Genomic DNA, 19,079 nt, shown 5'->3' with positions numbered 1-19,079 from the left:
TCTACAAATTTAACATCTGCATGTTTGAGCATTGTTCACTCCATAACTCAGCATGGAATATACATTTTGCTTATTGAAACTGTAAATATTGCAAAATTATGGGGGGGTTTTCTCGAAGTTGACACCTCACCCAAGTTATGCTCAGGTTTTTAGCAAATTTTGACACACCAAGCTCAAAAGGTTGCCCATCATTGGTCTAGGACTATCTAATGTATCTGCGAATAATGGGTGCAGATCCAAATAAGGTGGTCTTTTGCAGCTGACAGATGGTAATTTTGTCAGCGCAGATTGTTTTTAAGCGCAGGCCAAAGTCTTGAGGCACTGCACCCAATGTGCCGATCACCACTGGGACCACCATGACTGGCTTGTGCCAGAGTCTTTGCAATTCGGTCTTTAAATCCTCATATCGTGTCAACTTTTCCAGTTGCTTCTTATCTGTTGTTGATATTATTATTATTATTATTATTATTATTATTATTATTATTTTACGTTTTTGTGTTTGGACACCAAAAAAGTACAATAGAGGAGGTGTGGGAAAACTTCAGATCTCAGGATATTTTGGATTAGCCCAATCCTCCCCATCCATCTTTTGTTTGCTTTATTTATTTATTTATTTAAAGCATTTATATTCCACCTTTCTCACCCCTCAGGGGACTCAGGGTGGATTACAATGTACACATACATGGCAAACATTCAGTGCCATAGACATACAACATATATAGACAGACACACAGAGGCTATTTAACATTCCAGCTTCATGAAGGCATTCTGGCCACCAGGGGAGCTGTCGCTTTATCGTCCATTTGTAACACTGATGGAGTACTTCCTCATTCTTTGCACGTTTGCTGGAGATTTTATGGTGTCATACATTTTGCTAAATTAGCCTTCCCGCAGAAGCGGTACCTAAATTTCCTACTTGATAGATGCAACTGTCTTTCGGGCTGCAGAGGTCGACAGCAAGCTACACAAATGGTCGGAAGCTCACTCTGACCCTGGCTGGCTTCAAACTCATGACCTTTCAGTCAATAGTGATCTTAATGCAGCTGACTCCCAGCCAGCTGTGCCACAGTCCTGGTGCTCTGAGCTCCAGGTAGTATTCTCTCGCTTCCCAATTTGGCCTCATTGCAACCTTATAAGGAAGGTCATACTGAGAGAAAGTGACTCCATTAAGCTTATCCAATGAGTTTGGTGGCTTAATGAAGCCTTGAATCTGGATTGCCCAAGCCCAGTACTAACCACTACTATACATTTGCTTCACATACTCCTACCATTGGTTATATATGGAGCCACAGTAGTGCAATGGGTTAAACCCTTGCGCCAGCTGAACTGCTGACCTGAAGACCTGAAGGTTGGCAGTTCGAATCTGCAAGACAGGGGGAGCTCCTGTCTGTCAGCCCCAGCTTCCCATGCAGGGACATGGGAGAAGCCTCCTACAGGTGTCCCCTGGGCAACGTCCCTGCAGATAGCCATTTTCATCAAGAGAAAAACAACATCTACCTGTAGAAATTTCAAGAAGGTACACTTCCACATTTTAAGATTTCACAAACCATAACTGGTATCATTGCATTTTTGGACCTGTTAGCCGTTGCATTTTTCAAAAGGGAGAAATTGGCATTGTTATTTCCCAGAGGTTTGGATGCAATCAGAAATCTGTTTGAAATCAACTAATCTATTTAGCAGCATAACCCTAGATGTGTTGATTGAGTAGTAAGCCCCATTGTGTCCAGTGGTATTTACTTCAAGGTAAATATGGGTAGAGTTGCAGCTTAGATTTGTACAATTCATTTCCAATTCTCCGTGAAACTGTGGGTTCCGTGGCTTTCCTGTCATACTCACGTTCCCTTTTCTTTAATTCAGTTTTTGTTTTGCTTAGAGTTCTGGAAATGATCCTGCTTTCTGTTTTGTGATTTGCTCACTATGGCAACATGAAGGTTTTCAGTTGTCCAGAATCCTTTTCTACGTGCCACCAGACAGGAAACTGATTTGTGTCATGTCAGGCTATTTATCTGTCTAAACCAGTATATCTGCATTGGCCGCCAACAGCTCTCCAGAGCTCAGCCAGACATGGCATGAGTCTTGGTCCTGGGAGATGCAGGAATTGTTTGCAGGTCCTTCTGTGGGTGGTCTGAAAACCCTTTTTTGTGGCTGTGCCAAATGATACCTGAGAGTAGATGAGATTATTACCATATTTACTCAAATCTAATGTGCACCTCAATTTTCAAAACCCTGAAACCAAAAAAAATGCTGTTGAATGTAATGCATAGCCAGAAAAAGTCTACTCTTTGCAATCTGGCCATTTCAGTTGCTGCCTATTTAGAATTCCTTCTTTCAAAGCAAAAGTATTAGATCACCAAGCTTTCAGCAGTGGAAGAGAAAACATTGGGGTGCATCTATGCTGTAGAATGAACCCACTTTCATTGCCTTGGCTCAATACCATGAAATTGTGGAGTTTTACAAAGTGTGCTGTCACACGCTGTGCCTGTAGCAATTGTCAATTAACAGGACATGATCTTTATGTGCCCAGCGGGACACCGGGGTGCCTCGGCTGAGAGGCCCTATGAATTTCCCTATACAAAGTCTTTAGAAGCTTGGAAAGTTTAACAAAGTTTAACAAAGTTCTTTATTGGTGCAACAAATCAGTCAAATACTTCTTAGATCTTCAACAAATCAACCAAATATTTCTTAACTTGTCCAGAGATTAGTGCAAGCTCAAAAATTGTAAGGGGGCCAGGAATTAAGTGCAGTGCTATAGCAGGCAACAACAATAATAGGTACGGGTCTATGTCTGTTCATTTCCGGTGCCTGTTAGAGGAAGTGACCTGGGTAATTGATAGGAAGAATAAGGCCATATTCCACGAATGCTGTGGATCTGTTTCTTCAACCCCAACAAGGGCTGTGCTGTAGAATCCATAGATGCAGAATGTGTGGATATGAAGGGACAACTGTACTATTTCTGGGTTGTTGTAGGTTTTTCCGGGCTATATGGCCATGTTCTGGAGGCAATTTTTCTCCTGACGTTTCGCCTGCATCTATGGCAAGCATCCTCAGAGGTAGTGAGGTCTGTTGGAAGTAGGAAAAATGGGTTTATATATCTGTGGAATGACCAGGGTGAGACAAAGGACTTTTTGTCTGCTGGGGCTAGCTGTGAATGTTTCAGCTGATCACCTTGATTAGCATTCAATGGCTTGGAAGTGCCCGGGGGGAATCTTTTGTTGAGAGTGAATTTATGTGCCTGTTTGTTTCCCCTCTGTTGTTTTGCTGTTGTAATTTTTGAGTTTTTTAATACTGGTAGCCAGATTTTGTTCATTTTCATGGTTTCTTCCTTTCACATGGTGGTTGTTGGAGTGGTCCAGCATTTCTATGTTCTCAAATAATATGCTGTGTCCAGGTTGGTTCATCAGGTGCTCTGCTATGGCTGATTTCTCTGGTTGGAGTAGTTTGCAGTGCCTTTCATGTTCCTTGATGCATGTCTGGGCGCTGCGTTTGGTGGTCCCTATGTAGACTTGTCCACAGCTGCATGGTACACGGTAGACTCCTGCAGAGGTGAGAGGATCCCTCTTGTCCTTTGCTGAACGTAGCATTTGTTGGATTTTTTTGGTGGGTCTGTAAGTGGTTTGTATGTTGTGTTTCCTCATCAGTTTCCCTATGCGGTCAGTGGTTCCCTTGATGTATGGCAAGAACACTTTTCCTATGGGTGGATCTTCATCTTTACTCTCGTGGCTTGTTCTTGGTCTTGCAGCTCTTCCGATGTCTGAGGTGGAGTATCCATTGCCCTGTAGAGCCCAGTTTAGGTGGTTCAGTTCATCTTGGAGAAGGTGGGGTTCGCAGATTCTTTTTGCACGGTCTGCCAAGGCTTTAATGGTGCTTCTTTTTTGACTTGGGTGATGGTTGGAGTTTTTATGTAGATATCTATCCGTGTGTTTGGGTTTTCTGTAAACGGTGTGACCCAATTGTACTATTTCCTTCTGCATTATCTGGGGTTGCTGGAGACTTTGGTTCTATTCCTTAATTATAGTTACTGCCTTGAAGTCTTGGAAACTCATGGCCGGTTGGTGCACAAAACAGTACTGAGCTAGGTGGACCTCTGATCTGATTTGGAGCCTATTCACCCTACACGGTGATAGTTCAGTACTATTCTTCTATCTTATCTGCTATATTTCCATCTTGTGGATTGTGGACATGATCAGTACAATCACATGTCTCTGGATGTAGGTGAACTGCAACTCTAAAAGTCAAGGTCAATGCCCAGCAAACCCTTCCAGGGTTTTCTGCTGGTCTGTGTGCCAAGTTTGGTTCAATTCCATCGCTGGTGGAGTTCAGAATGCTCTTTGATGGTAGGTAAACTTTAAATCCCAGCAACTATAACTCCCAAATGACAAAATCAATTACCCCCAACACCACCAGTATTCAAATGTGGGCGTATCGGGTATTTGTGCCAAATTTGGCCCAGTGAATGAAAAAGCATCCTGCATATCAGATACTTACATTACGATTCATAACAGGAGCAAAATTACAGTAGTGAAGCAGCAACTAAAGTAATTTTATGGTTGGGGGTCACCACAAGACGAGGAACAGTATTTTTTTTTTAATGATTTTTATTAAGTTTTTTATAAAACAGGACAACGAAAGAGGGAGAACAATAAAAAGAAGATAGAAAAGTAGGAAAAAAGGAAAAAAACAACAAGAAAAAAAAAAACTAAACTAACCTAAACTATTCTAAAATGACTTCCACTCCAGCATCAGGATCTTTTCCGTCAACTTCTTCTACTCTTGTCTATTCTTATCCTCTAATATTTTTCTAAATTTCTTTTCATAATCATAAAAAGAAGTCCAATCTGTTCTCTTTAGCGGTTTCCCGGTATTTCTTCTCATTAAAAATGTCAATTCGTCCATATCTCTAATTTCTTTGACTTTCTCCAACCATTCTTCGACTGTAGGTATCTGTTCATTTTTCCAAAAATTGGCAAAGGTAATTCTTGCCGCAGTAGTAAAATACGTGAATAGTTTCAGGGGTCGCAGCATTAGGAAGGTTGAGAAACACTGAGTTACAGAGAAGATTGAGACCAAGGGGCACTTGGGTATTAGTAATTTTTGCATATGAAGAATTTTTATTATAATAAATAGGTACTACAATCACATTTGCTAACAAATTCAATCAAATGAGACATACTTCGTTTTGCAGTACTTATAATGCTTGCAACATTTAAATTTTCTAAGGAGCACTTGGGATGTATGGGATCGTGCAAGAGAGAAAAGGTGATACAAGCCATGTATGATGATCCTTGTTGTTTGCATCCTTTCAGATGTGGTTGTTGTGGAGATGAGCAACAGCTTGTGCCAGCCCTCGCTCTTTTATCACCTGGGGGTGCGTGAGAGCTTCAGCATGACCAACAACATCCTCCTTTGCTGTTACACCGACCTCCCCGAATTTCAGGCTCTCCGGGTAAGTGGGACAATCGCACAAGTTCTTTCTCTGTCTATGGCAAGAGTGGCTAGTGACTAGAAATTAAGTGACTCAATTCTAAGTGCTGGTCCTAACCTATACAATCCTATACAACTTCTTAGAAAGACCATATCCCTGCATATGATCCTCAGGGCCATTTTCCTCTCAGTGCTGCCACACTCAGAGGCCCATTTGTGGTACTGACATGAGAGAGAGCCTTCAGAGTCGTGGCTTCCATCCTTTGCAAAGGCCTTCCATAGAAAAAGTAGGCTGGCCCCCTCCCTGCTTCCCTTTTATTGGCAGGCAAAGATATTTTTGTGTTGTCAAAGGCTTTCATGGCCAGAATCACTGGGTTGCTGTGAGTTTTCTGGGATGTCTGGCCATACTCCACAAGGGTTGTTGTAGGTTTTTTGGGCTATATAGCCATGTTCTAGAAGCATTATCTCCTGACGTTTCGCCTGCATCTGTGGCAAGCATCCTCAGAGGTGGATGCAAACCTCACAACCTCTGAGGATGCTTACCACAGATGCAGGCAAAATGTCAGGAGAGAATGCTTCTAGAACATGGCCATACAGCCCGAAAAACCTACAACAACCCAGTGATTACGGCCATGAAAACCTGTGACAATACATGTTCTAGAAGCATTCTCTCCTGACGTTTTGCCCACATCTATGGCAGGCATTCCCAGAGGTCTGTTGGAAATGTCCAGGGTGGGAGAAAGAACTCTTGTCTGTTTGTGGCAAGTGTGAATTTGCAATTGGCCAGTTTGATTAGCATTGAATAGCTATGCAGCTTCAAGGCTTGACTGCTTCCTGCCTGGAGAAATCCTTTGTGGGAGGTGTTAGCTGGCCTGGATTGTTTCCTGTCTTGAATTTCCCTTTTTCTGAATTTGTTCTTTATTTACTGTCCTGATTGTAGAGGTTTTTTTAAATACTGGTAGCCAGATTGTGTTCATTTTCATGGCTTCCTCCTTTTTGTTGAAATTGTCCACATGCTTGTGGATTTCAGTGCCATCTCTGTGAAGTGATGTTAGTGGTGCAGCATTTCTGTGTTTTCAAATGCTCTGCTATGTCTTTATTTGCATTTTTTCACTTTCACAGTGTTTGCAGTGAGCAGTAGAATGCCACCTGGAGGAAGAAGCCCTCCAGATCTGCAGGATGTGAATCTTTGATGTCCAGTGATCACGGGTCATTGTGACCCATATTAATAAACAGCGACAACGTTCATGTGGACATGCCGAAGCATGCATGTTCACATTGTTGCCACTTAATAATATGGGGCGTGATCGCCTTTTTCTTTTTTTCATATTCACATCAGGTCTGGAATTGAGCCTGCACAGATACAACAGGCCCACTGTACCAAATTTTGTAAAAGGAGAAGAAAATGTTGGCTAAGTGTTCCATACAGGGGCGGCTCGTCCATTACGCGAAGTAAGCGGTCGCAGAACACTTTTTTTTTTTTTGCCAGGGGCACAGAGGCGCCTTTGTAAATGCCCCTCGACCGCCACTTGAGGAGCGCCCCCTCAGCTCACAACAGCGAACAGAGATGGCACTCAATCGTTCTCTGCGTTCGATCCCTTCCCCATGACCAGCTCCCTTTCCTGATCCCCCGGCGCTCCACCTGCCTCCTCTCCTCTCACCAATCCGCGGGTGGGCCAAGGGGCGGAGCTGCCGCGCCTGGCCCCAGCATGCACACCAAAAGTCGCCTCTTCTCCTGACTTTCTCTTCAGCCATTGGGACCAAGAGAGAGAGAGAGAGCCCCTCTGGCTGGAGGTATCTCCCACCTCCATTCCCTCCTTTGTTTTTGCACCTACCTTCAGGAAAGGTGGGCATTTCCACCTCTCTCTCTCTCTCTCTCTTGGTCCCAATGGCTGAGGAGAAAGTCAGGAGAAGAGGTGACTTTTGGTGCACACACCGGGGTCTTCAGGCACGCCTTCGGACCCAAAGCGGGCCAGGCAAGGGAGCAAGTGCGGCAAGTGTAGTTACTGGGATGTATAGTTCACCTACAATCAAAGAGCATTCTGAACTCCACCAATGATGGAATTGAACCAAATATGGCACATAGAACTCCCACAATGAACAGAATATATATATCAATGATTGGGGGGGGGGGGGCGCCAAAATACTGTTTGCTTACCGTTGAAAATTACCTAGGGCCGGCTCTGGTTCCATAGAATGTGGTTCTCAGAATGAGACCACTACTGATTGACCGTGTGTAAAGCAAAGATAATTTCAAAGCCCCTACTTAGTAACGGTGTTGTCCAGATGGGTTGTGTTTCCCAATAGTTTGGCCATGCTGGCTAAAGATGATGAAAGCTACATTCCAACACATCTGTAGGGGTCATAGGTCATCCATTTATTGGGGAACATGATATTCTTGGAATACAAGAATGGAATACAAGGTTACTCTTGGAATACAAGGTTACTCTCGTGAGGATTTTTCTCAGGGGAAGTTGGTATCACTTCAGTGTAGCGGGAAGCCAGTGGAAGTGAACGAGCAGTGCCAGTCGTCAGTAGCTCATCAACTCGCATTGTGGTGAAGGTTAGAGATGAGCATCCTCATTCCGTTTCCCTCCATGTGCAAAGTTCGCGCTGTAATACACTACCTAAATGGCTAAGGCCATGAACGCCACTACAATTAATTGCAAAATCGTTTCAGTTTATAAAGAGGATGTAAAGTCAAGACAGGATGTGACAAAATGGGTATGGAATATATTGGGGGTTTTTTTAAATTTAATTTTTATTACAAGGTTTTTTGAAAAAAAAATAAAACTTGGAAGCAAGGGGAGGGGTAGGGAAAAGAGAAAGAAGAAATTATATATATATACACACACACACACACCTCCTAACACCAGGAAGGAATTGGAGGGACGGGGGACAGAATATATTGTGAGACCTTGAAGAAACTTTGCAGAGCCATCCAAAACAAATGTGATGGGATGCTGATGACAGGAGTCTGTCTCCTTCATGACAATAGAATCATAGAATCATAGAGTTGGTAAAGACCTGGTGGGCCATCCAGTCCAACCCCATTCTGCCAAGAAGCAAGAAAATTATATTCAAAGATGGCCATCCAGCCTCTGTTTCAAAGCCTCCAAAGAAGGAGCCTCCACCGCACTCCGAGGCAGAGAGTTCCACTGCTGAACAGCTCTCTCAGTTAGAAAGTCTTTCGCATGTTCAGGTGGAATCTCCTTTTTTTCCTGTACTTTGAATGAAGCTATTGTTCTGCGTCTCCAGGGCAGCAGAAAACCAGCCTGTTCCCTCTTCCCTATGACTTCCCCTCACATCTTGATCCATGGCCCTCATCATGTCTCCTCTCAGCCTTCTCTTCTGCAGGCTAAACATGCCCAGCTCTTTCAGCCGCTCCTCATTGGGCTTGTTCTGCAGACACTTGATCATGTTAGTTGCCCTCCTCTGGACACATTCCAGTTTAGACTCAACATCTCCCTTCAATTGCGGTGCCCAGAACTGGACACAGTGTGATTCCAGGTGTGGTCTGACCAAGGCAGAATGCGCTTCCACACACCGCTCATGCAACACAAGAGTGGTTGACTTCCTTTGGTTGGGATGTTTGAAGCCACACCTCTCACAGCCCAGATGTCACACCCAGTGACTCTCATCTGTTCACTAAATTGAAGGAACAGCTGGATGGAAAACACTTTTCCGATGACGAGGTGAAAATCGAAAATAAAAGTGGCAAACTTGGTGAAAAAGGCGGAGGGAAACTTCTATGACACAGGCATCAAAATCTCATCCCACGGATGACAAAATGTATTGAACTAAGTGGTGGTTACATGGAAAAATAATGTAAGACCTATGCTACAACCCATTTTAATTTTATTAAAATATATTCATTTTTTGTATTTTAAAAAAATTGTAATCATACTTTCCAGATAACCCTCGTACGCTGTTACATAAAATCCAGATTGCCTTGGTTGTTTTGATTTTGCAGGCTTTATGGCCATGTTCCAGAAGCATTCTCTCCTGACATTTCACCTGTATCTATGGCAGGCATCCTCAGAGGTTGTGTTGTCAGATCTCACAACCTCTGAGGATGCCTGCAATAGATGCAGGCGAAACATCAGGAGAGAATGCTTCTGGAACATGGCCATACCAGCCCACAAAACTCACAACAACCCAGTGATTCCAGCCATGAAAGCCTTAGATAATACATCCAGATTGTCTGCATTGATAAATAAATGAATATATAGCAGTGTAGACTCATATAATCCAGTTCAAAGCAGATAACATGGATTATCTGCTTTGATTTTATTTATCGTATCAGGAGCTAACCAAAACAGTTGTATTGCATTAAAAATAGACAAACAAACAAACAAACAAAACACAAAGTTTGCAGACTTGGTATTCTATTAAATGTCCTTTGACCAGTATCTGGCCACTTGGAGTGCCTCTGGTGTTGCTGCAAGAAGGTCCTCCACTGTGCATGTGGCAGGGCTCAGGTTGCATTGCAGCAGGTTGTCAGTGGTTTGCTCTTCTCCACACTCGCATGTCGTGGATTCAACTTTGTGGCCCCGTTTCTTAAGATTGGCTCTGCATCTCGTGGTGCCAGAGCGCAGTCTGTTCAGTGCCTTCCAAGTCGCCCAGTTTTCTGTGTGCCCAGGGGGGAGTCCCTGAACATTGATAGCAACGGGAGAACTGAGCTATGCATAATGGCTTGGTAGTGGATTCATTGCTTTTATTCAGCTCACAGTCCAGCCGCATTTGAAGTGGATCTTTCCACCTCCCAGCTTAGCTAGCTTATCTTGGAAACGGTGGATCAAAAGGTAACTTTTCCAATCTCTGGAGAGGAAGCTAAAAAAGACTGGATTTCACTAAGGCCTTCGACACGGCCCCCCATGACCTTCTGGCAAGGAACTAGTCCACTGTGGGCTAGGCAAAACTACGGTGAGGTGGATCAGTGATTGGTTAAATGGACGAACCGAGAGGGTGCTCACTAATGCTTCCTCTTCATCCTGGAAAGAAGTGACGAGCGGAGTGCCGCAGGGTTCCGTCCTGGGCCCGATCCTGTTCAACATCTTTATTAATGACTTAGATGAAGGGTTAGAAGGCAGGATCATCAAGTTTGCAGACAACACCAAATTGGGAAGGATAGCCAATACTCCAGAGGACAGGAGCAGGATTCAAAATGATCTTGATAGATTAGAGAGATGGGCCAAAACTAACAAAATGAAGTTCAACGGTGACAAATGCAAGATACTCCACTTAGGCAGGAAAAACAAAATGCAAAGATACAGAATGGGGGACAATGCCTGGCTCGAGAGCAGTACATGTGAAAAAGATCTTGGAGTCGTCGTGGACAACAAGTTAAACATGAGCCAACAATGTGATGTGGCGGCAAAAAAAACCAATGGGATTTTGGCCTGCATCAATAGGAGCATAGTGTCTAGATCTAGGGAAGTAATGCTACCCCTCTATTCCGCTTTGGTTAGACCACATCTGGAATATTGTGTCCAATTCTGGGCACCACAGTTCAAGAGAGATATTGACAAGCTGGAATGTGTCCAGAGGAGGGCGACTAAAATGATCAAGGGTCTGGAGAACAAGCCCTATGAGGAGCGGCTTAAGGAGCTGAGCGTGTTTAGCCTGAAGAAGAGAAGGCTGAGAGGAGATATGATAGCCATGTATAAATATGTGAGAGGGAGCCACAGGGAGGAGGGAGCAAGCTTGTTTTCTGCTTCCTTGGAGACTAGGACGCGGAACAATGGCTTCAAACTACAAAAGAGAAGATTCCATCTGAACATGAGGAAGAACTTCCTGACTGTGAGAGCCGTTCAGCAGTGGAACTCTCTGCCACGGAGTGTGGTGGAGGCTCCTTCTTTGGAAGCTTTTAAACAGAGGCTGGATGGCAATCTGTCAGGGGTGATTTGAATGCAATATTCCTGCTTCTTGGCAGGGGGTTGGACTGGATGGCCCATGAGGTCTCTTCCAACTCTTTGATTCTATGATTCTATGACTTGAAGGCTCACAAATTGCTTGAAGCAACAAAAACAAGACTCTTTAAGATTTTGGAAAGGAAGGGAAGGGCCTGCAGAGCAGACAGTTCTTTCTGTCTGGGGCGGAAGCTAGGAATATGTTCGAAAGTTTGCACTGTTCTTTACATGTCAAAATACTCTTGGGCCTGTTTCAGTTCTGTGTTCCATTTTTTAAAGTTCAGCTTTGTTTTGTTTCCCAGGAGAATAAGTTGTGCTTTCTTTTGCATCCAGCCACTCAACCCATCACTCACTGCCCCCTCCTCTCTTTTCTCTTTTTTAGGATGAAGTCTTCCAAAAGAACTCAGTAAGTCCAGCTTGATTTTAGCATTCACCACTGTAAATTCCTGATGTACTCCCAACAACCGAGTTTATGCAGAGAGCCAATCTTTTCTACAATTGCCACAATTGGACTCGGCAAATGATTGAGAAGGCTACTGGCATTAGATCCCAACCTTCCTAATGCCGCGACCCCTTAATACAGTGTTGTGGTGACCCTTAACTATAACATTATTTTTGTTTCTACTTCATAACTGTAATTTTGCTACTGTTATTAATCATAATGTAAATATCTGATATGCAGGATGCATTTTCATTCATTGGACCAAATTTGGCACAAACACCCAATATGTCCAAATTTGAATACTGGTGGGGTTGGGTGTGTGTGTGTGTGTGTGTGTGTGGATTTGGTCATTTAGGAGTTGTAGTTGCTGGGATTTATAGTTCACCTACAATCAACAAGCATTCTGAACTCCACCAATGATGGAAACAACAACAAAACAACAACAACACTTTATTTGTATTCCACCCTTCTCACCCTGAAGGGGACTCAGGGCGGATCACTGTACACATACACGGCAAACATTCAATGCTGCTTTGTATAGACAATATTCTATATTCTGTATTCTCCCCTATGAACCATCAAGGATGTTAAGATCTTCCAGAGAGGCCCTGATCTCAGTCCCACCACCTTCGCAAGCACGTTTGGTGGGAATGAGAGACAGGGCCTTTTCTGTGGTGGCCCCTCGGCTATGGAACTCTCTCCCGACGAGATTAGATCTGCCCCCTCCCTCTTGTCCTTCAGGAGGCTAGTGAAATCCTGGTTATGGAATGAAGCATTCCCAGAATAATGGCTGAGACTGGTTACAGACCAAAGTGAGTGACCACATATGCAAACTGCGTTGAACATGATTTTACCTTGGCGATTTGGTATATATGTATTTTATCTATATGTATTTTAATCTTGTATTGTTGTATGATGTTTTAACTTGTATTAGTAGCATTGAATCCTTGCTTTAAGCCAGTCTGAGTCCCTCTACAGGGGTGAGAAGATTGGGATATAAAAGTTTTAAATAATAAATAAATAGACAATACACAGACAGACAGAACAGAAGGAGGTGCCATGGAAGGTTGGTCTTGAGTCCAGGGGGTGCTGTTGCTCTATCCTCTATGAGGAAGAGCCGTCAAGACTTCCTCCTTCCTTTTGGTCGCCCAGCATTTTCTGATCTTCTTTCTTTATGGCGTCATAAAAAACCTCCCCCACTATTTAGCGGTACGTAATTTCTCTAATCACAGCTAAAGCTGTTTTCGAATTGCTTAAGTAAACAATGAGATAGGCTGAAAGTTGGCAGCTCACGCCAACTCGGGGCTTCAAACTTGCAACTTTTGGTTGATAGATCTTATAATTGCTGATGATTTACCAGCTGTGCTAAACCTCCGGCACAAAGAGCTCCCATGACAGATGGAAAATACTTGAAGGGTTTGGGGGGCATTGATCTTGAGTTTTGGAGTTGTAGTTCACCTACATCTAGAGAACACTGTGGAGTCAAAGAATGATGGATCTGGACAAAACATGAATACTCAATATGCCCAAATGTGAACACTGGTGGAGTTTGGAGAAAGCAGACCTTGGCATTTGGGAGTTGTAGTTGCTGGGATTTATAGTTCACCTACAATCAAAGAGCATTCTGAACCCCACCAATAATAGAATTGGGCCAAACTTCCCACACAGAACCCCCTTGCCTTGAAGGTATTAGCTGGTGTGAGCCTCCCTCCATCCTTGCATGCTCTCCCTCGTCTGCACATGCGCACCACGCTGCCTTGCGCCAAGCATACCTGCTCTCCCCTCCCCGCTTGGAGTCTCAGAAACGGCCCTCCACTTGGCTGAGAGGCTGGCCGATCACAGCAAAGGAGGGCTTTTGGTGGGAGGGTTCGCCATCTGTTTCTAAAAAGGAAGAGAAGGACAGGTGGAGAGATCTTCGGCCTTCTCTGCTAGAGGAGTTCCTAAGAGCATCAGAAATATTTTTTTTCTGATGATCTTTGGTGACCCCTCTGAAACACCCTTGCGACCACCCCCCAGTGGTCCTGACACCCAGTTTGAGAAATGCTGCATTAGATGCATTGGGAGGCGAAATGAATATGACTGCAAGGGAATTTCATTGCATTTAATTTTGCTTTTAATGCCTTTCTGATACTGTGGATATCTAATACTCCTGGATACCTAATCACATTATCCAGATGATTCCAGTGAAGTAGAGTAATAAAAAGAGCTGGCTGATGCCTAACCATTGCTGTGGGCTGCAGGCCTACGCACATGTGCCGAGGAGTGTACTGGAAACTTAGCGCAGAGTACACTATGCCTAGGCTTGCATGTCATGACAAACCAGAATTTCTGCTTATAATATATGAGTCAGTTTGTTTCTTCCCACTTTTCAACCATTCCCACTTGTAGCAGGAGTGCCAAAACTAGGAGAGGCCACATCAGAGAACTCTTGGGGCCGCACTCCCCTTGAAATGATTTCAATTTTTGGCTGGAAATCATTGGAAGGTCATGTCATATTAAAAACAAATAAACATGACTGTTCCCTGCTGTTTTACACATGTTGTTTTGGATCAGAACCACCCATCCTGGAAACTTCCAAGACTAGCAGCACCTCCCCCTTTGATCATTATTCGCGCTACTAGGATGTTGAGACCATAACAATGGGTGGGGAATACGTGTTTCACAGGCTGTGTGTTGTCCAAGAACATCCTTTCTGACGTGTTCAACAAAAGATGCACTGCATGTGCATATAGAAGCATTTATTTATGTATTTACTATCTTGGGTACCCGGTGTTGTCCGGGTTATTTGAAAAAGTCTATTGCATAAGGTTGTGGGTGAATTACAACTCACATCATGCCAGATTAACTCTGAAAAACTCCATCAACTTAGTTTGTTACATTGAGTAAGTTTGCTCTAGATGCATGATGGGTGGGGTTCAGTGTGCTCTCTGGCTGTATGGTAAACTACAAGTCTCACTGTGGTCAGTCAGTCCCCTCAAACCCCTCCAGTAGGTTCAGTTAGTCATGGGGGTTCTGTGTGCCCAGTTTGGCCCAGATCCATCATTGGTGGAAGTCACAGTTTCTCTGGTTGTGGATGAACTACAACTCCCAGAATGGAAGGTCGGTTTTCCCCAAACCCCACCCTCTAGTAATCAAATTTTGGGATATCAGTTATGTGTGCCGAGTTTGGTCCAGATCCATTAGTGTTTGAGTTCACAGTGCTCTCTGGATGTAGGTGAACTACAACACTAAATCAAGGTGAATTTTCCCCAACAATCTCCAGTATTTTTTTTGCTAGTCATGGGAGCTCTGTGTGCCAAGTTTGGTACAATTCCATCTTTGGTGGAGTTCAGAGTGCTCATTGATTGCAGGTGACCTATAATTCCCAGGCAGGTGAACTATAATTCCCAGTACCTACAACTCCAAAACATCCAGGCCAATTCCGCTCAAAACCCACCAATATTCAAATTTGGGCATATCAGGTATGCAAGCCAAGTTTGGTCCAGATTCATCATTGTTTGGGTTCACAGTGCTCTGGAGGTGGACTACAACACCCCTAAATCAAGGTGAATTTTCCCCAACGATCTCCAGTATTTTTTGCTGGTCATGGGGGCTCTGTGTGCCAAGTTTGGTCCAATTCCATTTTTGGTGGAGTGCTCATTTATTGCAGGTGAACTATAATTCCCAGGCAGGTGAACTATGATTCCCAGTACTTACAACTCCAAAATGTCCAGGCCAATTACCCTCAAAACCCACCAGTATTAAAATTTGGGCATATCGGGTATGCATGCCAAGTTTGGTCCAGATTCATCGTTGTTTGGGTTCATAGTGCACTTGAATGTAGGTGAACTACAACTCCTCTAAATCCCTCCACAGACCTCCAGTATTTTTGTTGGTCATGGATGGGGGTTCTGTGTGCCAAGTTAGTTCCAGGTCCATCATTGGTGGAGTTCAGTGTGCTCTTCGATTGCAGGTGAACTATACACCCCAGTACCTACAACTCGTATAAATCATGGTGAATTATCCCCAATCCTCTCTAGTATGTTTAGTTGCTGAAGAATAACTCTGTTTGCTGTGTGCCATAGAAAAGAATAGGAAAGGGTTATGGAAGAGGCAGTGGGTGGTGTCATGCAAATTCCACACCAACACTGGGATGTCTGTGGTGGAGGAAGCACATCAAATCTAGGATTGCATTGTCCCTGTATGAAACTTCACTTGGGTGGTGGGCAGTGTTGTGTGTGTGGAGGACACTGGCAGGGCTCTTGTACATGTTCATGGTGCTCACTGGGGCTCATTTACCTGACTCTCTTTTAGGATGGCAACGGCAGCTATACGTTCATTCCTTATGTGGTGACAGCCCAGAACAAGGTCTTCTGCTGTGATGCCAACACAATGGTGTGCCTGAGTGAACTTTACCAGCCCAGCTTCAACATGGAGGCCTTCCTGACCCCACTGACTACTCAGCTGGCCAGTCTGCTTGAGGACACCTCTACCAGCTCCTGGTAATCAACCTTTTCCACTGTTTCCCCCACATAAAGTCATATGAGGTTATATGCTTACATCATCTCCTGTTCGAGTATTTATTACTTCTGTTTTGCACTTTCCCCAGGCAATTAAAGTTGAGCATTCCCTTTGCAGCATCAGCTTCCTTTGAAATTGAGAATATTTTGTTCTCTATAGGTTTTTTATACTTTGATCAAAGATGGCTTGCAACATCAAAAATAGATAGAGCTAAAACAGAATGTCATACAGATTGGGCATCTCTTATCTGGTATTCCAAAATTGTTCATATGGGTGTCTGAGATTGTGACACCTTTGCTTCTTGATATACACAAAATGTGATTTGTGTATGGAATTGTGGATAGAAGTACCTTCAGGCTGCTTGTATAAGTTAGGCATGGGCCCTCTTTCCAGGTGTTTTGGACTTCAACTTCCACAATTCCTAACAACCTCAGGCCCCTTCCTTTTCCTTTTCCATTTCCTTCTCCACTTAAGCGGCTGAGGAGGGAAAGGAAGGGGCCTGAGGCTGTTAGGAATGGTGGGAGTTGAAGTCCAAAACACCTAAAGCGCCCAAGTTTGCCCATGCCTGGTGTAAGGTATATATGAATCACTAATGAATATCATGCTTAGACTTGGTTCCCATCTCCAAGATATCTCCATATGTGTGTACGCAAATACAAGTTTTCCAAAATCTGAAACTCAATACATTTCTGGTCCCATGTATTTTGGATAACGGATATCCAACCTATAATAATAGAACAAAAATGATCAGGGTTTTGAAAACAATAAAATTAAAAGCAAGTGCAAAGCACATCAAGCAAACACACAGTGTGTGTTTTGGTGCAATGTATTTATCATCTCAGAAGCAAATTGAGAATACAGTTATAATCAATAAAAATCCACAAACAAAGTTAAAAACTTGGCATTTTGCTAAATTTCCTTTGACCATGAGCTGGCCACTTCGAGTGCCTCTGGTTTGGCTGTGAGAAGGTCCCCCATTGTGCATGTGGCAGGGTCAGGTTGCATTGTAGTCAGTGGTCTGTGGTTTGCTCTTCTCCACACTCGCATGTCGTGGACTCCACTTTGTAGCCCCATTTCTCAGTTTTTAATGCGCCGTGGTGTTACTGTCTAATGCTTATTGTTATTGTTTTAATGTTTATTGCTTTGCTTTATGAGTTTATTTATTGTTGTATCTGATATGTTGTTGTTTTATTGATGTGTTGGGCCTTGGCCTCTTGTAAGTTAATAATAATAATAATAATAATAATAATAATAATAATAATTTCTTAAGATTGGCTCTGCATCTCGTAGTGCCAGAGCACAGCCTTCCAAGTCACCCTGTCTTCTGTGTGCTCAGTGGGGAGGTTTTTCATCCAGTTTCAGCCACTGAATGAGGTTCCGGGTTTTAGCCTACCACTTTTGGACTCTGGCTTGCTGAGGTGTTCCTGCAAGTATCTCTGTAGATCTGCTATATGCCTGTGAGATGTGGACTATCTACAGACGTCACATGCAACTCCTAGAACGATTCCATCAGTGTTGCCTCCAAAAAATCCTGCAAATCTCTTGGGAAGACAAGCGGACAAATGTCAATGTGCTGGAAGAAGCAAAGACCACCAGCATTGAAGCGATGGTCCTCTGCCATCAAGTCCGCTGTACCAGCCACGTTGTCCATGTTGCCCGACCACCATCTCCCAAAGCAGTTGCTCTACTCAGAACTCAAGCATGGAAAACGGAATGTTGGTGGGCAGGAAAAGAGATTTAAAGATGAGCTCAAAGCCAACCTTAAAAAGTCTGGCAGAGACACTGAGAACTGGGAAGCCCTGGGCCTTGAGCGCTCCAGCTGGAGGTCAGCTGTGACGAGCAGTGCTGTAGAATTTGAAGAGGCACAAATGGAGGGCAGAAGAGAGAAACGTGCCAAGAAGAAGGCGTGTCAAGCCAACCCCGACCGGGACCACCTTCCACCTGGAAACCAATGCCCTCTCTGTGGGAGAAGATGCAGATCAAGAATAGGGCTCCACAGTCACCTACAGACCCACCAATCTTGGAAGACAATCCTACTCAGACAACGAGGGATCGCCTAAGAAGAGATCTTAGGAAGCTGTTTTTTTATTTAAGGCATTGGCTTGCTGGCTGCTCTGCAACCAGATGAGCTGGAGATGTCAATTCCTTGGTGCTTTCATTATTGGCTGCTACTTCCCAATGGATGTCAGGTGGTGCAATACCGGCCAAACAGTATAATTTCTCCAGTGGTGTGGCGCATAGACATCCTGTGGTAATGCAGCATATCTTATTAAGAGCCACATCCACCATTTTAACGTGGTGCAATGTATTCCACACTGGGCGTGCGCATTAAACAGCAGAGTAGACAATTTTGAGAATTGCAGTTCACCGACATCCTTACGCATTTTCTAATGGGAGCATTCATAAGAAAACAACAGGAAAGACGGGCTTTTTCCTAAGAAGCAGAGCTACAAGTTACCAAACTGATATTACCTAACACGCCAAAACAAACAGTGCCTCTTTCAAATAACCTGGGCCAACAAAACGTACTGGAGAAGTTTGAGAGGGAGGGATGACTCGCCCCGCATGGGTGTTGTAGTTCACCCTGTATCAAGAAATATTACCAAACTTCCCATAACTTTCTCAAGTAACCTGGGCATCACCGGATCCCCAAGCTAGTAAACATAATAAAAATATAAAAGCTAGCATAGTCATCTTGTTTGCTGTGTACTCATCTTGTTGTGTATCAAGTAATAATAATAATAATAATAATAATAATAATATAGATCACATCCTCAGCTGCTGCAAGAAGATTGCGCAGACAG

General features: G+C 43.7%; 1 protein-coding gene across 1 annotated transcript in view; it reads left to right on the top strand.

The window, feature by feature from the left end:
• MAP3K6 (mitogen-activated protein kinase kinase kinase 6) overlaps positions 1 to 19,079 on the top strand; it is a 136,481-nt gene that overhangs the window by 20,258 nt on the left and 97,144 nt on the right. The window contains exons 2-4 of the mRNA XM_060784402.2: positions 5,304 to 5,443; positions 11,716 to 11,739; positions 16,069 to 16,256. Coding sequence (XP_060640385.2) covers positions 5,304 to 5,443; positions 11,716 to 11,739; positions 16,069 to 16,256 — 352 coding nt within the window. The remainder of the gene's footprint in view (positions 1 to 5,303; positions 5,444 to 11,715; positions 11,740 to 16,068; positions 16,257 to 19,079) is intronic.

This window comes from Anolis sagrei, chromosome X, assembly GCF_037176765.1.
Source record: "Anolis sagrei isolate rAnoSag1 chromosome X, rAnoSag1.mat, whole genome shotgun sequence".
Taxonomy (NCBI): domain Eukaryota; kingdom Metazoa; phylum Chordata; class Lepidosauria; order Squamata; family Dactyloidae; genus Anolis; species Anolis sagrei.
Note: the sequence above shows the minus strand (reverse complement) of the source record. Positions and strands in the feature narration are given on the sequence as shown.